Here is a 21,759-nt window from a genome sequence, read left to right on the forward strand (position 1 = left end):
GGGAAGCAGAAAAGAGATATTCTGTTGCATCAAATGAGGCCATAGGCTGGAAACAGCAGCAGGTCACTAATGATCTAGTCTTAACCACAGTAACAACCAACCCAACCCCCAGTTCTACACTCCGTGTGTCTAACACACTGGAAAGTAAACTTTGTTAAGTAACAATAAAACATTTCCCAAATGGATTATTCAACACAGGACTGATGGCCAAAAATGTTGACTGAATTATAAAACAAAGCAAAGAAAGCAAAAGAAAGAAATGTTGCAAATACAGTTTCTGGAGCAGAAAGCTTCACAACATTGTTTCTAAAAAGAGTTTAAAGAAAGAAAGAAAGAGAAAGGAAGTCAGGAAAGGAGTAGGAAAGGAAAGAGAAGGAGACAGTAAAGAAAATAGAAAGGGTAACAGAGAAACCACAAACCACTGCTGTTGGGGAGGGGAGGGAAATGCAGGGACTAAAAACCAGTCTGAAATTCACAGTGAATGCATAGGGACATTTCCTCTGGGGGTATCCTATCAGAAGTTCCAGCTGCTGCTGACTTTGGCACATGAGTTCCTGTTTATTTTGGTTCCCACTTGTTTCCCTCAGGATGGAGTGGCCGTCTGTCCATCTGCTGCTAACTTGGAAAGCAATTCAGTATACACTCATTAAGGAGGCTGCTACTTCCAATGGAAAAACACTGCCCTCAACGGGACTTCTACCATTTAATACTTTTTCCTTAGAAGAAAGAGGAAATATCCCATTTACAATCTGTACTTGAGACCCATGGAAGTCATGTGACTTGTTGGAGCCACATGAATGCAATAAAATATTTACTATTAGTGACAAGACGCGTTAGTCACTGTTTCTTAATGTTCCGAATTAGACATCAGTCTCTGTTTAACCTCATCAGAATTGTTGAAATTGATCAGAAGCATCTATAGACAAATCCAGTTTTACAATTTTCATAAAGAGACTGAAAATAAGCAAAGAATTTACCCTGTGGTCCTTAGCAGCCACAAAAGTGGCTGAGAATGAGAGCTACTACTGATTGACTGTTATCCCTTCACCGGCCTAAGATATAGTTCCATATTTGAGTTTGTTTCATTTTGGGAAAAAATTACATACAGTAATTTAAAAAGCCATTGCAAGTTATATGCCAACAATTTAAAAACACCCCAATAGTGGGTCAGAAACATTGCTTTGAGATTCCTTACCTTCAGGAGCTTCATGAGACCTTCCAACTGGACCATCAGCTCTCTCCGGCTCTCCTGGAGAGCAGACATCCTCTGTTCTAGCTCATCCTTGCGTTGTCTAAGAAAAAAGCCAACACCATCAGAAAGTCATTCAAGTCGAGCTAATTCCATTGTTTCCTGATTTTGTGGGTGTGTCATGGGCTGTCTCTAAAAGAGCATGTCTAGACTTTGATAGTGTTACCAGGTAGGTAACTGTCTTCAAGTGGGTAAATGATTGTAATAGAAGGGTATTGTTATTTGAGAGAAGTCACACTACATTTAAGCAGGATAGACATCTCTTTTGGCATTTCCACACTTTTTTGTTTATGGTCTGGCCAGCTTTGGTCTGTATACTTTGCTTCAGAAATCAAACAAAAACACAGAATTACTAAAAAGGGCCAGCCCTACAAACCTTCAAAATCCAAAGCAATTACTATAAATTCAGATGCGGTTTTCCATGGCCTTTGGAAATCTGACATAGGGAAGCAATTTAGCATCTGTTCTAGCATGTGTGCAATTGGTACCCTTCTGAGGAGTGATAGTTATGGCCATACTGGTGATAACCAACCTGAAATATGTGGTTTGGGATTCACAGAGTGAATTCATGACAGCCAAGTTCCCACATGAATGTTCTCTAACTGAAAATGATGAATAAAGCTTGTGTTTGTTTTACAGAATTTCTATTAAACTGTCAGCAGAGTGGAAACCAATCTGCACTCTGTCACTTCTGTTGACATTGAGAGGCACGAGGGGGAAAGAAATGAAACAGCAGGAAAAGGAGTGTTAGCTAGGCCAAGGGGTATAGGCTGAGAATCCTAGCTACCTGGCAGTTGAGACAGGAGATTACAAACTTAAGGCTGCCTGGACTATCCTGTGGTTCCAAGGATAGCCTGGACAAGGAGGCAAGAGTGCATCTCAAGGTGAGAATTAAAGAGGGTCTTGGGCTTACTGGTAAGGCCTAGCGAACTCAAGGTTTTATACTCAGTTCCCAGGATGGCAAAAATAAAATCAAACATGAGAGTTGGGTCAGTAATTAAAAGCATTTGTTGTACTTCCAGAGGACCCGGGTTCAACTCACAGCACCCACAGGGTGGCTCAAAACTACATGAAACTCCAGTTCTAGGGGATTCAATATTCCCTTTTGACTTCTGTGGACACCATAAGCATGTAGGGTGGCACTACAAACCTTCAAAACCCAAAGCATTTTGGATTCGCATGCAATTTCCATGGCCTTTGGAAATCTGACATAAGGAGCAATTTAACATCTGTTCTAACATGTGTGCAATTGGTACCCTTCTGATATATATATATATATATATATATATATATATATATATATATTGTATAAAAATATATACATATCACTGGTTCCTTCCGGTCAGGGCCAGAGCACTGAGCAGATCTTGGGTGGCAGCTCTGCCCCCAATCTCTAAAAACCCAGAGGAAGTGGGGATCTTAGGTGCTCTAACCCAGGCAGTATCTTAGGTAAGCAGACAGCAAAGCCTGCCCCAAACAGGGAGTAATTGGGACCCACAAGGACCCAGGAAGTCACTCCCAGCCCAGAGCACTGGTTCCTTCCGGTCTGGGTCAGAGCACTGAGCAGATCCAAGATGGCAGCTCTGCCCCCAATCACACAGAACCCAGAGGAAGCGGGGCTCCCAGGAACTACTCAAACCCTGGTAGTATCTTAGGTAAGCAGACAGCAACGTTCACCCCAAACAGGGAGTAACTGGAACCCACAAAGACCCATGAAGTCACTCCTGGCCCAGAGTACTGGTTCCTTCCGGTCTGGGCCAGAGCACTGAGCAGATCTTGGGTGGCATCTCTGCCCCCAATCTCTAAGAACCCAGAGGAAACGGGGCTCCCAGAGCTCTAACCTGGGCAGCATCCTGTCTGCACTTGAGCACTGAGCAGATTTTAGGCCCCAGTGCTTACCCCAGTAGTTACACCCACCCCACAAAGTTCTGATACAACCAAGATAATAGGAAAGACAGGCTCCAGAAAGGGACTGGGAAGGTAGCACTAAGGAGATACAGATGGCAAAAGGCAAGTGCAAGAACATAAGCATCAGTAACTCAGGGTACTTGGCATCATTAGAACCTAGTTCTCCCACACTAGAAAGTCCTGAATTCCCCAAATTCCCCATATCACCAGGAAAGCAAGATTCAGATTTAAAATCACTTCTAATGATGATGATAGAGGACTTCAAGAAGGACATAAATAACACTCTCAAAGAATTCGAGAACACAGGTAGACAGGTAGAAGCCCTTAAAGAGGAAACACAAAAATCCCTTAAAGAATTACAAGAGAACACAACCAAACAGGTGAAGGAATTGAACAAAACCATCCGGGACATAAAAATGGAAGTAGAAACAATAAAGAAATCACAAAAGGAGACTACCCTGGAGATAGAAAACCTAGGAAAGAGATCAGGAGTCATAGACACAAGCATCACCAACAGAATACAAGAGATAGAAGAGAGAATCTCAGGTGCAGAAGATACCATAGAAAATATGAACACAACTGTCAAAGAAAATGCAAAATGCGAAAAGTTCTTAAAACAAAATATCCAGGAAATCCAGGACACAATGAGAAGACCAAATCTAAGGATAATAGGTATAGATGAGAGTGAAGATTCCCAACTTAAAGGGCCAATAAATATCTTCAACAAAATTATAGAAGAAAACTTCCTTAATCTAAAGCACAAGATGCCCATAAACATACAAGAAGCCTATAGAACACCAAATAGAATAGACCAGAAAAGAAATACCTCCCGTCACATAATAATCAAAACACCAAGTGCACAAAACAAAGAAAGAATATTAAATGCAGTAAGGGAGAAAGGCCAAGTAACATATAAAAGCAGACCTATCAGAATTACACAAGACTTCTCACCAGATACTATAAAAGCTAGAAGATGCTGGACAGATGTCATACAGACCCTAAGAGAACACAAATGCCAGCCCAGGCTACTATACCCAGCAAAACTCTCAATTACCATAGATGGATAAATCAAGATATTCCATGACAAAACCAAATTTACACAATATCTCTCTATAAACCCAGCATTACAAAGGATAATAGCAGGAAAGCTCCAATACAAGGAGGGAAATTATACCCTAGAAAGTGCAAGAAAGTAATCCTCTTCCAACAAATCCAAAAGAAGATAGCCACACAAAGATAACTTCACCTCTAATAACAAAAATAACAGGAGACAACAATCACTGTTCCTTAATGTCTCTTAACATCAATGGACTCAGTTCCCCAATTAAAAGACATAGGCTAATGGACTGGATACATAAACGGGACCCGGCATTTTGCTACATACAGGAAACCCACCTCAGTGCAAAGACAGACTCTACCTTAGAGTAAAAGGCTGGAAAACAATTTTTCAAGCAAACAGTCCTAAGAAACAAGCTGGAGTAGCCATTCTAAAATCTCCAGCCCGAGAACACAAAGGGGGAGGGGAACTCATGGCTCCACCTGTATAGGTAGTTGAGGGTGGCCTTGTCAGGCATCAGTGGAAGTTTACAGCCTTGGTACCTGAAAGTTTGGATTCCCTAGTGTTGGGGAATTGCAAGAGCAGGGAGTCAGGAATGAGAGGATGGTGGGAGCACACCCTCATAGTAATTGGAGGGGGGGGAATGGGGTAAGGGGTTAGGCATCAGTGGAAGTGGAGGGCCTAGGTGCCCAAAAGTTTGGATACCCTGATGTTGAGATATTTGAGAGCAGGAAGGCAAAAATGGGAGGATGGTGGGAGCATACCCTCATAGAAACTCCCAGAATTATATGGATTAGACATGACAGAGGCTTGCCGCCAGAAGACTAGATTCCAGAATTCAAACCAACAATTATCTTGATACTAAAATTTGTTTTGAGAATTGTATATTGCAGAGTACATAGCCTTGGTGTATCTACTCATCAAGTGAGCTGAGCAGACCTATTTGAACCTCTGATGTCCTGGAATTCCAGCTGGATGCAGTGAAGACACAGTGTCAGAGGCTTATCAATTTACTCTTCCCCCAACCCCTCTTCTAATATCTCAACACCCATAATTAGCTTGAAGAAGTTAATGAAGTGTTGGCACCCCTATTCCCTGGGCTTGGGGACTGAGGTGGTTAATATTGGGCTGTCTTTCTAGGGAAAAGTAGTGGCTTTGGTGGAACAGGGAGGATTAGCTAGGATTTACTGCATAGCCATAACCTACTGGTAGAAATATGTATAATTGTTATTAAGATGAAGTTATAATTTCTTAAATGGTACAAAATTTACTTTGATTTCAAATTTAAGGTTTTCATTGGTATGAGCTTCTTATTAATATAAAAGTGAGATGAATATTGTTACTATCATAGGCATTGCGCCTGTATAACACATTTAGGAATACAAGGCTTAGACCCAGTCCTTCTTTAACTTTTTTAACTTATTTGAGATGGTTAGCCTGTGAGTTAAGGGCCTATAGCAAATTCATGGCTTTGAGTTTATTGGTAGGGTGTTTTCTATATTTTATTTAGAAATAGCTGAGAGGAGTTAACAGACAACAGTCCAGATTGCCTTACATAGACAGTTGGTTTTTAAAACATCAGAAGTCCACAGAATTGACATCACAAACATTTCTGTATTAATGTTAATTTTGATTAGAGACCTGTCTGCTCCTGACAGCTTCCTGTCTTGGATTCTAAGAAGAAACTGAGCATCTTTGTAGTTATTCCAATTGTGGTGAGTCAGCCACTAGGCAAGAATTGCCTCTTTCCATCTACAGACAAATCACTGTCCAGAAAAGGACACACTTGCAGAACAGTCGACTGATTATACCTGCCAAGACAGAGTAATCAGCCCTTAATAATTCTGCATCACTAGGTCTGTCAGATGATCCTGGGCCAGAAGGCTGAAGACCGGATGCTCCAACATTCTGTAATAGAGGGACTGTCCAGGTGTTCAGCGGTCTCTATAAATTGGCTATGTTTTAGAAGCTGTGCTTTGTGCTTCCCATAATTTCAGTTAACTCAGTCATTCTGGATTTCTGATGGGGTTGAAAACTTATAGTCTCATAGCCAATCCTTGCTATTTACTTTGAGAGAAAAGATTTGAGAGGATGGTTTTCAGCTGACATTCATTCTAAAGCCAAGAAAAAAAAAGCCAGGTTCAGAACTAAGTCTTTTATTTAGGAGAGATCACAGAGGTTCTGCTTAGTCAACAAAATGATGGACTGAGTATTAGGTCTATCTTGCACCTTACTGACATAAATTGGTATAGTTATGCTCTAACTGTATTTTGAGAGAAAAGTTTTATTTTAACAGGAAGGGTGATATGTAGGAGGAGCTAAGGTGGGAGGAGTAAGGAGAGGAGGAAGAGAAGGAGATGGAGAGGAGGAGCTAGGTGATGAGAGAGAAAGAGAGAGGGGGGCCAGACATGGAGGCAGATGTTCACATGTCTCCGCCAGTCAAAGATAGTTGATATGTCTAGGTTGGGTATTAGGTTACACTTCTGATCGATATTGAGCATTAACAAATTTATAAAGTCATTGGTTAACATTAAAAAAATTGTATAAAAGCAAAAAGGAGAAGGGAGTATGGGATAGGGGTTTTCTAGGGAGGGGAAATGGGGAAAGGGGATGGCATCTGAAATGTAAATAAAATATCCAATAAAAGATAACCGGGAAAAAAAGAACCTAATGCTACACAGGCTATAGGCCCTGGGGGAGAATCTATTCTATTCTTATTCTGCTGAAGAGATATAGTATTAAACCAATTCCTAATTACACACACACACACACACACACACACACACACACACACACACACACACACTTATGTAGACATGAACATAGATGTATGTTTCCTTGATTCTAAGGGGTCTTTAGTTTGGATTGAAATATCAGAGTTTATATTTTAAACATGATTGGATTCTTTAGTAACATGCATTAATGTATAAGTGTATATGTCTCAATGGCACAGACAACATGCTAAATTAACTTATAGTAGGGTCTATAAAATAAAAACTGACAGTAAGTGATATTACAGAGAGTTAGGCTGTGATTTACTCAGCTAAAAAAATTTATTTATAAGGGGAGACCGGTTAGGAACATAAATGAGACATTTTAAAATATGCTTTTATATAGACTCTATTCTTTACAAAGATTTGAGAATGTAAAACTTATAAATGTCACAGCCTTTGCTGCACATACATTTACACCCATGCCCACATTCTTTTCCTATTTACATTTGTATTTTAAGTGTATGTGTGTCTTGCCTGCATATGTGTCTGATCTCCATGTGTATGTCTGGGGCCTCAGAAGCCAGAAGAATCCATCAGATCCGCTGGGACTGGAGTTACAGATGGTTGGGAGCCATGATGTGGGTACTGAGAATTGAACATGAGTCTTGGATGATGGGTAGTCAGTGCTCTTAACTACTAAGCCATTTCTCCAGCCTCCTGTGTGCATATGTGCGTGTGTGTGTGATGTGTGTGTGTGATATGTGTGTGTGTGTGCGTGCATATGTGTGTGTGTGTGTGATGTGTGTGTGTGTGCATATGTGCATGTGTGTGTGATATGTGTGTGTGTGTGCATGTGTGTGTGTGTGTGCATATGTGTGTGTGTGTGTGATGTGTGTGTGTGTGCATATGTGCGTGTGTGCATATGTGCGTGTGTGTGTATTAGCACTTGTGATTGACCCCTTAAAAAGTTCTTCCTTTCTGAATCAAGAGGAAGGGAACCATAGCATGTTCTAGGCTTACAGCAGCCTTTTCTCCTTGCTGACTCCTTGGGCAGACACTTTCAAGTTTTGTATGTTGCATCTCATTCCAAAGTATCCTTCGGTGACAAACACCATGACTGTTTTTCTTCAGACTTGTCAGCATACAGTAGCCTCTGGACATTTTCAGTAGGACTTGGGACAAGAGTCCCTAATATTTCTGATTTACTCTTAGGTTTCACCTCATGATGTCTCTGTAATTTTTGGCCACAGGAGCTCATTAAGAAGGTCAGTGAAGAATTCTACTATTGCAGGTAAGACATACTTAGGTATTTAAAACCTTAGAAAAAGTGAAGCATTAGCCAATATAAGTCAACTTTATTATATATTCATATTATAATCGTAATCTTAAAAACATGGCATTAAACTCTATTAACATAATTTAATAATGCCTTTGTGAACTATTTAGAGCAACAGTTAATAATCTGTGGTGTGGCCTCCATATCCAATGTGGTTAAACAACATAAAGACTAAATAATGATTTTAATTTCCTTCTGCTAAGTGTATGCATCTCTAAATGAATGATTTTTATTCTGAAGTTCTATGAGATTATTTTTAACTTAGTGCCTATGTGCAAGAATCTATGTATTTTTATGATGGTATTAGATCAGTAGCATCATTATATAAATTACATATGAGATAATAACATATCTGCAGTAACTTACTGAATTTGAGTTTGGATCATGGTTATAAAAGAAAATATTTGTCTTAGAAGCATCTGCATACATACTTAATGGTCTAGTGTCACGATGTCTCCCACATTTATTTAACTTGAGTGAATCTCAGTTTCCACATTTACAAAAAGAGCATAAAAGAGCCTTTCTCTCAGGTTTGCTATTGCATTCAGTAGTGCAACATATACAGAGCTTAGCACCTAGAATGTGTCAGGTGATGAACACAGAGGAAGTACCTGCTCATAACCACATCTGCTCTGCAAATGTGGCTTTCAGGTTCCTTGTGGCTTAAGCAAAAAGTGAAACACATTCACTGAGAAAGGCTATAGTAATTTTAAGATAAAAATACATTGAGTGTTTATTAAAACAAGTCCATAATTCCTTGTTTCCTCAAGAAAAGATTCTGGAAGTGTGGAGTAGGAAAAGCGCAGTAAGGACTCCCATGGGTGCCACTCATTCTGCCAACTATGGCCACAGTGGCTTTGTAAGACCTCACTGTGAGACTCTCTTCAAAGTCTCAAATAACAAAAGACTAAAACAGAATTCCCAGGTTTTATTTATTTAAATCTGGTTCAGTTTATCTATGGAATTCTGGAAATGCTTAGCACAGAGCAGGAAGGGGTATCGGACATATGTGGCATTTAGCATAAATATTTAGAGAAGTAGCCTTCTAGAGAGGACAACTCTTACTGCAGGGAAAAGAATTATATAGAATTCAGAGGCAGACATACAATAAGCACTGGGCACCAGGCAGTATCAATAGTAAAGAAGTTATTGGTGATTCTGATTCTTCAGGAAGAAAGGCTTATGCTCAGTAGAGGTCATGGGATATCCAAATTTGAGGCACAGGAGGGTGGTGAGAACTGTCCCTGTCCTGTGACAGCTCCATTAGGGATGGAAAAACAGAACAATATTCTCAGTGACCCTAGGCTCATCCTGCCTTCTCCCTAGTCTATCTTCTACCTGGAACAGAACACCTTGAGAAGTAAAAGCTGTACAGGAGAGCCATCAAGAATGCTTATGGGAATTCCTCTCTCAAACCTGTGCTGTAAGACCAGGACTAGTAGAGAGATGTAAGTGGTGTCTCAGGCAGACACAAGGTGCTACTCTGATCTTGGCAAACCAAATGACCATTTGGTTCCCATGTTGGCATATTCAGTTTTATGTCTTTGAACATTAGGTTTAACTTTGAACTTTAAATGGTGGAGGCTCTTCATGATGCAATCTGGAAAAAGACCATTCACTTTTAAAGCATGGGATGAAGATTCTAAAAATCGCCATCACCAGTCTCTTCTACTCATTCCCTTCCTTCTAGCAAACAGTGTAGTTGGGTGTGAAAGGAATTGCAGTGTGTCACTGGAGGCGGAATAGAAACCATAGAGGTATCTGGAAGAAATTCTTTGGAAGAATTTGTTTCTGTTAATTAAGTCACTCATCTATTAATAACTAAATTAAATGATTGCTGATTAATATTCAAAAGTATAAGGCAGTCATTCTACATTAAGCAGCATCCAAAAGTTCTGGTCATCTCCTTTACTAACGCCAAGTCTTTGATGGGTCTGCTCTAGTCTTCGGTATGGGAGAGGCAGGGCTTGTGTCCTGAGCCAGGTGGGTTGCAGGGCTCCTCTGGTCTTCATGAGTCTGAGGAGCTGAGCTTGGGTGGGACCCTGAGAAACATGCATGAAGGCATGTAACATGGACTTCATCACAAGAGCAGGAGGAACCTACTGAGTTTAGTCTCTAGAGGAAGACCAGAGACTTTATTCTGATGGGTTTCTGTGAAGAGGCACCTATACTCATAGAAACTATAGCTCACAGAGCCGTAGGCACAGGGAGCAGACTGAGGACATAAACCAAAGGATGAGAGCATGCTGAAGCTTCCTTGTGGAACATCAATAGGCTCCTCTCTGAGGGAATTTACTTCTCTGTTATTTGCTCCATAATATACCTGAATTCTTGTCACATCCAAGACATGGTGCTAAGTCAGTTTCACGGAGGAACCTACGATAATATCTACACTGCAGCACAGAAGTAGTGGGGACAACAGCAGTCCTCATCCAAGGCAGACAACTTTAGATTTCTTTCTGAGAAGGCAGTGACACCCAAAGAGAGTAGTCATGACCTCCCCTAGTCCCTCCCAACTCAGTTATCCTAAGGTGACAGATTAGACAAGATTAGGTTTCCCATTAATGAAAGAACACAGAGGAGCGACCTCTATTTTAAAGGAGGCACAGGGGATCAGACCCAGCCCTCACATGTGCTGTGTAAGGGTTCTACCAATGAGCTAGCTAGGACACTTTAAAAAAATTTTAGACAGGGTCCCATTTTGTTACCTAGGCTAGTCTTGAACTCATGATCATCTTGTCTCAGCATCTTTATTGCCTGGAATTCCTGGCCTGTACCACAGAGCATGGCTCTTGAAGACATGATTTAGAGAAAACTCAGATTCTGTTTTATGAGCTATATATAAATCTTCCAATTTAGCAACCCCTGATGTTTACGTAGCTGCTTATGTGTTTGGTTTTAACAAACACCCATTTTGACAGTGTAAATAAATAAAAACAGCAAAGTGAAACGGTTTTTTCCTACCAAAGATAGTTTGCTTTTGATCTAAGGAACACTGTCTTTTTCTCAGTGTCTGGTAAAGATTATACTCTCTCAAAATTGCCCAAATGTCAGCGATGAAGTGCATTTTATTGAAGAACAGAGATGAGCAGCTACGGTGGTGGGTCAGGTCCGTGTGCTCGCCAGCTGCTGCTAGATTGTGTTAAAGAGCTCAAACACTGGGGGGAGGGGATGGCTCAGCACATCCAACACACAAGTATGAGAGCCAGATTTCATATCCCCAACTCTTACACAAATGCTGAATATGCACAGTGCTCCTTTATAACCTCAATAGCCTTCAGGCAGAGGCAGGGGATCCTCGGAGCAAGCTGGCTAGGCATGCTAGCCACAGCAGTGAGCTCTGGCTCGTGAGGGATGCTGGGAGTGATGGCCGATGACAGCTCACCTCAGGCTCCTACATGTTCGTCCATACACATGTGTACACACATGCCTGCATACAGACCCCCCTCACAGATGCACTTAAAGCAAAACAAAACAAAACAAAACAAATCTCAAACATTTATGATCCTCAGGTAAATTTGGGTCCTTCTCTTACCTGAGGAGTCGGAGTTCTGCCAACAAGGTTGGATTCTGCTGAGCCTTCTCGGGTGTGGGCTGGGAAGCTTGCTCATGTTCTACCCGAAGTCTCTGGATCTCTTGTAAGATTTCTCTTGGGAGAGAGGGAAGGTAAGAACCAGAGTCAATGGCCTCTCAACACACTGACATATGAACGCACCAGGCCAGCAGAACAGAGAAAAGTGGGCTGTCTTGTGGTTAAGAGCACAGCTGACCTTCCTCAGCTGGGGATGCCCTGTAGCCATGTAGGTTTGGCTATCACTGGTGGGATGGGTGAAGGAAAGGCTCTCACCAATCTCTAGCACATCCAAACCATGCAGACTATATAGTGCATCGCTGTGTGTTTTCCTTCGGGCCTATCTTCTCTCCAGTAAGTCATGTGTTGCCATGGCAACACATCCAATATTGGTGAGGGCACTGTTTGGTATCTCCTATTATTTATGATACCACCAAAGACCCATTAATACTAAATGAGAGGTACTTGAGAGAGAAGAAGGTATAAATGATGCACGGTTAACAAAGATAAATATCCTTATTCTCTTACAGAGAAAAACGCTTTCTTGCTGAAATTATCAGACAAATCCCAAAGTCACAATTTTTAATTTTTTTAAACTTTACATCCTCAGTTTTAACAATTAATTGCAAAGAAGGCATCCTTACAAGGAAAGGCTCTTAAAAAGATTTATTGTAATTGATCCTGTGACATAGAGTGTTATTGGTGGAACCTCTGCCAGGCAATGGGATATGTCAGTCTATTATTGATGCTGGCCTACCCTGCACATGGGTGAGTATTAGGGTGGCCATCAGTGGCATGCAACCGTGCAAGGCAAATTACATATAAGTAGATTTGAAGCCATTAACTAGGATTATTAGTTATATACTCTCGGGGGATATGGAATGTCAGGCTTCTACTTAACAAAAAGCCGAAGGCCTGTAATAGAGCATAAAACACTGAGATAGGAGAATAAGTTTGATGAGCAAGTTGAGGGGCAGGGTGGCTTTCTATGTTTCAAAAATTTAAATTCACACAAAATTGTCCATTTTTATAGAGTAACACATTAACACAAAACATGTGAACAATGAATATAAATTAGGCTAATGTACATTTTTTAGAAGAAGTATTAGACTTCTCTAAGTCAGGTACTGGGGTACCAAAATATAGACAGCAAAGGTTAAGCTGGAATAGTCTATAACACAACGGGGTGGTTATAGCTTTGAATAATTATTTGAGAACCAGGAGGCCTGGGTATGGTGAGAAGTTTGGACTATATCCCTGGCTTTTCCCCTAGTTCTCTAGGGTAGAAAATTTCTTTAAAGGGATATCTCACCGAAACTCCATCTTCCATATAAAGAGAAGAGGGAGCCACTGTGGTTATAGAGAGTTCAGGTCCACCTGCTTTCCCTTCCTGACACTCTTCAGGGTTCCTAGGCTCCAGAGATCTGAGCCTGAGAGCGCCTGAGTTCATGTTCAGGACTGGGTCCTAGTTGGGGCTGCTGGTTTAAGAAGGTGAGTTCAGCATGGCTGAGCTGTTCCTCTGGGACGGGGCAGGGAACTCTAGGAATCAAATTTGTCCAAGGGCAGGAAGAAGCTCTCCCCTCTCCTCCCCTCCCCTTCCCTCTCTTCCCCTCTTCTCTCTTATCCTTTTCTTCTCTCCCCTGCCTTTTTATCTCCTCCCATGGCTCCTGTCCTGTCCCCTTCCCTCTGCCCGCTTCCTGGTCCTTTCCTGCCTCCTTCCTCAGATCTACAAGCATGTGCTTAGGAGTACACAATACAAAGCACTCCAGAAACAAGCAGTAAAATGGTGTCATAGCACAGCCCATGTAATTAAAACATTCCCAGCACTTCCTGCTGATTGTAAAACCGGGACAAGCCCCAGATGAAGGCAGATTTAACTGGGGGAGGGGGCAGAGGATTGGGCCACAAACAGAAATGTTCTGGAGGGGTGAAAGGGCAGGCGAGTGGAGCCGCCTAGAGGAACTATTTATGGGCCAGTAGGTGCAGGCTTTGTTCCCCTCTGTCTGTAAAGGGCACAGCAGGGAGCCTGACATGTGTGGGACTCAGGCCAGGTCTGACACATCCTTCTGATGCTGCACAGACCCCGTTGATCTGGACATTGTACTCGTCATTCTCACCCGTAACTGCCCATTTTCCTCTTTGTATCAAATATGAGGCAGAAGCAAGAGAGTAAAAGAAAAGTGGTCCTTTAGTGAAGCCTGGATGTGTTAAGATTGTCATTGGGAAATCTGCAGTCCGCTGCAGAAAGTAAAGAGGAGGGCTGAACCTCTCTGTTGGAATTTCTAGAAAATTCTACTAATAATTACTGTGTTGTCTACTCATGTGCACTGGTTATTTTATGCTGTTTGTGGCACCATCTATTCACTATGGACTTATTCATATGGATTTATATTCATCACCAGCATCTACCAAGCCCTCTGTATATTTAACTAGTTGGTTACTCTATCAGAAACATAAAGACATTTTACCACATGCCCACCACAGCTCTTCACTACAACATAAACTTCATTTTCTTTGGCCATATGGATAGTTTTTGATATTGATATTTCTAATTTTACTCTTCACCTCAGGCCCTTGGATTTACTCTGGGAAATCACCACCTTTCTCAAAGATTACTTGTATTTTTACCTGTAATTCTTTCTTTTGTCTTTCATGGCCAAGTTTCACTATCTTGACATGTCCAACTAACCCCTCATCTTCTACATGTTGACCCAACCCCCTCAACTTGGACTACAGTGATAATGAAAAGCATGCAGCCATGGGAAAGAGGGAACAGGATACATCACTTTTTAATGTTAATTGTATGACATATAGTAGCAGTCATTGTGCCCAATTTAAAGGATTATTGAGGATGTGATGGAGGAAGGACAGTATACATGTTCTATAAAGAACATCTCAAAGCAAAGGCCAGTCTTCTGGCTGTTGTCATCCGGAAGCTTGGTTGGCTGTTATCAGTTATGACTTATGGCCTCTCTCTCAGACAATGGCTCCTTCCTGGGTGGTAGTCACGTTGTGCTTTAGGAGAGGAACTAAGGGAGGGAGAAGGGACGTGTGTCTGGTGGAAACTCAGAGTGAATGAAAGAACTGTGTAGCAAAATTCTTCTCTGGAGGGTGGCTTCCACTTAACCACTGTTTAATCAGCCACAGGTTCCCAATTCCGGGTAAGATAACCATGTCCTCACCTTCCTCTCCTTTCTTCGTAGCTCTGAAATTGATTTTATAAGTGACTCACTCGTGGGTATATTGACATTTATTAATCCCAGGCTGGGTCATTTTGAATAACCTTTTACATCACCTATTATAAGCTTACTTCGTTACTGAACAGAATATAGGCTCTCCAGAATTCTAATTTTAGTATTTGCCATGATTTCTGACATGTTAGAATTTTATCAAGAATTTTTAAAGAAAGCACTTTTTCTTTTTTGTTCTTTCCACTTACTTTTCTGCTGTTCAAATTGATGTAAAACTTCAACACAATATTGAACACAGCCTCCCCACCCCTGTTTCCTATTTCCTGTCCCTGGCAGCATCCACATCCACCCTGGGGACCTGCGGGTGCAAGGAGCTCTTTCTCACTGTTGTCTTTGAACCCTCAGCTGACTGGCTTGCTCACTTACTTTCTTCACACCTCCTGCCCCCACTCAGCCATCCACCGTGTTCTCTGCATCTTCTATTCTCCATGATTACCCACACATCACTTCTGCATGGGCTTTTAAATGTCTCTGCTCATTTGAAAGAAGTACATTTGTCAATTCTACACATTTATTTTCACAAGGTCTCTGTAACAAGTGTTACACGAATCAGAATAGCAATTCATAAACTGGTAACTCTCCTCAACAAATTCTGACTTCCAAAGCTCCTCCCCTCTTGCTCATTATAGTGTCTCTTCTTTCTTCTTCCTTGATTCTTGCTTCCTATCACATGGTAGATTAGAGAGATCCCTCCCTATAAGGGAGATCCCCTTGGTGGGTGTGTAGTAGTTTCAAAGTCATGATGTCATAGCTATTATGTGCTATGTCCACTCTGACCTGCAGTTTCCTGACGATGATAGCCAGATCCTGGGACAATTCGTCAAAAGAGTGTTTATGTACACGAAATGTGCTAAGCCTTACTTTTTATCTGTAGCATCTTAAATGATGTTTTGATTATTTATCCAAAAATTTTTAGGCTAAGCTCTATAGGCATGAAATAATGACCAGTTCTCTCTTTTACCACTACAGCATCAAATATGACATTAGTATTAAGAATGGAATGAAGTATTAAGACATTTTATGTTGTTCCAAGGAATATAGAATGTGTAAGTTTTTCCCACGATGATCTTTCTCAGAATGTAGTTTGAGCTCTATTATTTTCTCATTCAAACACATTTATTCAGCACCTATAATTGTAGGCCTATTCCTGGGCTTGTGCAGGCTTTTGACATGACCTCTGTTCTTAGAGAACTTCCATTTCACCCAGAGATGGTGGAGTTAAAATAAGGAGTAGAGGCATAAATAGGATTACTTTAGACATCGAGATCACCCATATGTGCTTGCGTGTGGACACGTGCATGCGCACGCACACGCACGCACACGCACACGCACACAGGAAGTAGAGAGCTAGCATCTTTCATGCCATGGTGACAAGAGAGGGTTTTAATCAAGATGGCATGGAAAATCAAGAGGGCTTTGTCTTGGAAAAAATATGATATGATTTATGTTTAAAAAAAATGACAGGTTGGTTGGGAGCTGATGGCAGAAATGAAGTGGGTAGCTTTGGGGAGATACCACAGAATCAGAATCAGTGGGATTAAACTCTGTTGAGCATAGATGGGACCTGTCCACATAGAGATATTTGCATTGCACAATGGACTCGTGGTCATGTCGTGGAATGTTTCTTCAGCTGTATAGAAGGACTTCTTGGTGAGTTTCCTACTCATTCCCAGGCAACAGAAACACATTCCTCCATGTGCCCAGGAAGATCACTTTGACCACAGCTTGTTTAAAAAGAAAAACAACAAAAAAAGGGGAAATAAGAGTTGTCCAGAAGGATGACATTTATCATATTGATGTTTCTGAAGTATATATGCCCCCAACAGGCACACACACATAGTCACATATTCTCTCTCTCTCTCTCTCTCTCTCTCTCTCTCTCTCACACACACACACACACTTATAATGAAGCTCCAGAAGCCATCTTTACAGACTGAGGTATTCTCCCTTAAATGATCGTATATGGAAATGACAGACTTGTGGTACATGTCCCCAAGCCCTACCTGTTCTTGTTCTCCAGCTCTGCGATCAGCTGCCTTTGCTGTTTATTTGCATCGATGGTGAAGGAGATGTCAGGGGCACTCCTCTGCTGTGTGGGCTGCTGTAAAACATGTGATTGTCACTATTTAGTGTTCAGAACGTGAACTCACATTTGAGATGGGAATCATGGGATATGCAGACAAGAAAAAAGAAACTTTATCATGGGAGGGTGGGCAAGAACAGAAAATTAAATTGCTATTCCTTCTAAGAGCAAACCACTCTACAGATCTCAAATATTCCTACACAACAGAAACCAAACACCCCTTTCTCAGGTTCTCTGATATGGAAATGGGATTGGGTAAAGAGAGGTATATGGGGCTTCAGCTGGGAGTATCACACTACTGTAGAGCCTTTGCTCTTCTGTCCACCATATTTTTAAAAATTTTAAAAAAGATTTATTTATTTATTTTATGCATATGAGTACATCACCATTGCTCTCTTCAGACACACCAGAAGAGGGCACCAGACCCCATTACAGATGGTTGTGAGCCACCATGTGGTTGCTGGGAATTGAACTCAGGACCTCTGGAAGAGAAGTCAGTGCTCTTAACCTCTGAGCCATTTCTCCAGCCCTGTCCACCATATTTTTAAAGCTGGGAGTACATCACCAAGATACTATAATAATAGCATCAAAGACACAAACAATAAAAAAGCACCAATTTTCTAGTTAATTAGCACCAGGCATAATGATAACCATGGACTAGGGTCATTTGAAGTTAAAGGCTCCTGGAGGCCAACAAGTGCATCCCTTTGTTCTACTTACGGATGAGGAGGATTCTGCTGCCAGTCGTGCGGCATACCTGGCGATCAGCCTGTGTTCTTCATCAAGCCGGTTTGAACTCTCAAGCATACTACAGAAAAAAAAGGCAAACAGGATACTATCAGGTCACTGAAGGAGACTGATATTTTCCTATCACCATCAGGGACTTTGGGTTTTTCAATGCCAAATATTTTCAAGCTCTCCAAATGTCTCTCAGATTAATGATCTTCAACTTGGGTTCATGACATGATCTGACATATGGCTGGGAAGGTCAATAACAAGTCCATGCCCAGCCAATTCAATTATCTTATTAAGAAAGCTCTGATTAGCCGGGCGTGGTGGCGCACGCCTTTAATCCCAGCACTTGGGAGGCAGAGGCAGGCGGATTTCTGAGTTCGAGGCCAGCCTGGTCTACAGAGTGAGTTCCAGGACGGCCAGGACTACACAGAGAAACCCTGTCTCGAAAAACCAAAAAAAAAAAAAAAAAAAAAAAAAAGAAAGCTCTGATTAGAAGTGACATGACTTTTCTGATGTTTCAGAACAAAAATATTTTTCTCTTTAATTTAATTTAATTTAATTGCTTTTAATGTTCTTATTTCATTTCATAAATAATGCATGTCAAAAAGTGACATTAGAAAATACGGAAGTAGGCAGGAATAGCAAAGACCTGGCTGTATTATTGTTGATCCAATGACTCCTGCCTGCTGGCACTCACATCTTTACATAATTTTCCTTTCCTATAATTTGCATTTACTGACTTTCATTTAATGAGCAGAATATGGTGGAGGAAAGGAATATCACTTCAAACATATGGCTTTATAAGACTGTGGCTTCCATTTCGGGTGTTTTATTTCTTGCATGTTCTATTATGATATTTGTCCTGGGGGAATCTGGATCCCATCTCATAAATCTGCCAGTATGATGAGGGCCCAAACCAACCAGGAACCAAGAGAATGAACCTCTACTGGTTGAGGCTATTACTAATCCCAGAGCAAGAGAGGCCATCTGGACCATCACTACACAAACATCCTTGAGTCAAAAACATCTTGCTAAGCCAAGCCCAGATTCTTTCATCAAACTGTGAGATGATGTTTGTTGCTTTAATTTGCTAGTCTCTAGCAAAGAGATGGATTCTATGGCTGTGAATGATGCCACTTCCCAGGCAATCCATGATTTCTATTTGCTTTCAAAGACAGGATAAAGTGGTGGCTCCCAATGGCATTGATAGAAAACATATAGTGGCTCCTATCAATTTATAAAAAAAAATGCTAACACTAGAATAAGGCTGGCTGAATCCCAGAAAACCAGTGCAAGTATGAGTAGTATGGGCCCTCAAATATTTCAGAAAATTTCATCTTCCGAAACTTTTCCCTAAAGGTTACACTTTGGGTGATGCTAAGAAAAGTTCAATGAGATATAACAATAACACTAATCTTATTAACAGATTAATCTTGATTTGTTTTTAATTTATTATTATGATGTGTATAAGGGCAGACTCAGGCTTAGAATCTGGCTATCATTCCAAAGCATATTTATGTTGTTCTCCACTGGCCCTTCCACTTTTATTCTTAAAATAAAAATAGGAAGGGACATAGAGATTGTTCAGCTCTTAAGAGCACTGGCTACTCTCAGGAGATGACTCTCACTGGTACTCAATTTTCAGTACCCACATGGTTATCCATAACCAACTCCAGTCCCAGGGGATTTGACACCCTCTTCTGGCCTCGAAACAGATGCACACGTGGTGCAGAAACATACATGCAGGTAAAACACCCACATACATAAAATAAATAAATGAAAATTAATAATGATACTTATGATTGCTCATGAAAACACACACTCCTATGCCAGGACCACCAATAGTTTTCCATTGTGAAGACTCGGATCCATAAAGTAATATACAGTTATTCTACATGTACATTTAGATATAAAGGCAATATGCAAAATGACCTCTTAAACTATTCTAAAGTGAGAAGATGAGCAGATCTCTTCATGTTTACGAAACCAGGAGCTCGTCTTTGTTTAGTTGAGTTTGCCATTATAACAATTTTGCCAGGGCATCTGGAACGTCCTCCATGGCTTTCACGTCTGTTCTTACCTACAGCCTTTACACCTGCGAATCCTACTGGTTTCAATATTGAACAGTGCCATTATAGACTAAGACCTTTTCTGTGGACTACAATAAACAGACATTCTTGAATCCCCCAATTTACCAATCCATTTCTATTCACAGATGAGTCTTTTCCTTCTGATTGTACAACTGAGGTAACAGATTCAATAAATGTCCAGTCTACTGCCTGAAACGCACCATGTACTAAAAATATTAGCCACTACATTATTTTGCCTCTTGATAACTTTGTGAGTAGCATCAATGATTCTTGTCTCTTTACAAACTCAGCCACTGTTTCAACCATCCAGAGCAGTCCGTCTTAAACTTTAAAGTCTAAACATGCTACTCACGGTGTGAAACTTCTGTTTCTGACCTCTAATGGCACTGGTGGGACTGGCTGAGGTTTGAGGGGGTAACCTGAAGATTATATTTCTGGTCTATGAGGACCCCTTAGCAGAAAGGTCTAGAAGATCTAAAAATTTAAAGAAGACCTCTACATACAAGAAATAAGGACCATATAAAATGTACATTTTGTGAATATTTAACTGATATTAACGTAACTGTTAGATATTTTACAGACATTTTCCTGAGATAAGAAAACTCCAGAATGCGAACTTACTTATGTTGTATTTAATATCAATCTCAAAGTCGACAAGGCAAAATTATTTCTGTAAAGTTGATTCTTGACAGTAGATGTATACTTTTATATAGTAATGTCTGCATTATACAGGGCTTAAGATGGCCACATTTCTTATTATAACTTCAGGAGGAAGGGAAAGTTATACTGCCTTTGCTTTAGACAAATGCCTAACCTATTAGGGGGCCATTTAGTTTGATTTGAACATGTCTATCATTTCTGGTTGGTATAGTAAGAGAATAACTGCCTAATCCTACGTAGTTTGTGCAGGTCAAAATACCCAGTGCTCCAGGCTCAAGACCACCATCGATCTTAGTGCTTGGAAGTGACTTTGTCATGAACACTTGTGAGTGCTTTGATAAATACATAATAAAAAAGAACTTTGATAAAAAACTTCATGGTAAAAATATTTTTTTTTATTATGAATGACCTGCAAGCAAATAAAGTATGAAGGTTATATAAAATGCCTCCTGGCAATGCAAGCCACGAGGACTTGAGATGCTGTCTCATAAGTGATAACTCACACTTCACGCCTTTCTTCCTCCAGCGTGGCATGAATGCACACTGCGAGATACATTACTCAGCTCTGCATATAAAATGGTTTATGAGCCTGCATGAGCCTTTCAGGGAGTTCAAATTACACACAGGTGAATGGGACATTCCTCTGATAAATTCCATTATTTCAAGACCTCATCTATATACAGTTGAAAATAAATGAACAATAACCAGTAAATCATTAAAATAAATACCGAGCCCAGCACTATCTCTAGTGCTAACTGTTCGTTCGAGGACTTGACAATCAGGAACCTACAATGCTAAAGGTAACTGCTCCTCTGTTGGCTGCTTCTGGAATGAAGGGATGTTATATTGAAAGTTCTTTGAGTTTTACCTTAAAGGCATGACCAGTGTCCTTTACAAGGAATTTTGAATGGCATTTTTTGGGATTTCAGGTGATACCCAGTCAGGCACGGCTTAGTAAATTGAGGTTTTGCAAAGATTTCTGGGAATTTAAGTCTTCCATTTATTTGATTCTTTTGGGGATGGGTATGCCTGATTTGACTTCTAGGGTGGGCAGTCAGGGAAAACGATGATATAATTCATAAGGCAATGGACACACTTCCATGTT

General features: G+C 40.8%; 1 protein-coding gene across 23 annotated transcripts in view; it reads right to left on the reverse strand.

Moving 5' to 3' along the window:
- Window positions 1-21,759, reverse strand: part of Dtna (dystrobrevin alpha) — a 342,076-nt gene that overhangs the window by 26,986 nt on the left and 293,331 nt on the right. For 17 of the 23 annotated variants that reach the window (XM_076912922.1, XM_076912925.1, XM_034517689.2 and 14 more), the window contains 4 exons: window positions 17,890-17,977; window positions 17,090-17,187; window positions 11,800-11,913; window positions 1,196-1,292 (listed from right to left, as the gene is read on the reverse strand). In XM_076912922.1, the coding sequence (XP_076769037.1) occupies window positions 1,196-1,292; window positions 11,800-11,913; window positions 17,090-17,187; window positions 17,890-17,977 (397 nt within the window). The remainder of the gene's footprint in view (window positions 1-1,195; window positions 1,293-11,799; window positions 11,914-17,089; window positions 17,188-17,889; window positions 17,978-21,759) is intronic. The other 6 variants (XM_076912927.1, XM_076912920.1, XM_076912913.1 and 3 more) reach the window with 1 other exon arrangement.

The sequence above is a fragment of the Arvicanthis niloticus genome, chromosome 14, assembly GCF_011762505.2.
Source record: "Arvicanthis niloticus isolate mArvNil1 chromosome 14, mArvNil1.pat.X, whole genome shotgun sequence".
In the NCBI taxonomy this organism is placed as follows: domain Eukaryota; kingdom Metazoa; phylum Chordata; class Mammalia; order Rodentia; family Muridae; genus Arvicanthis; species Arvicanthis niloticus.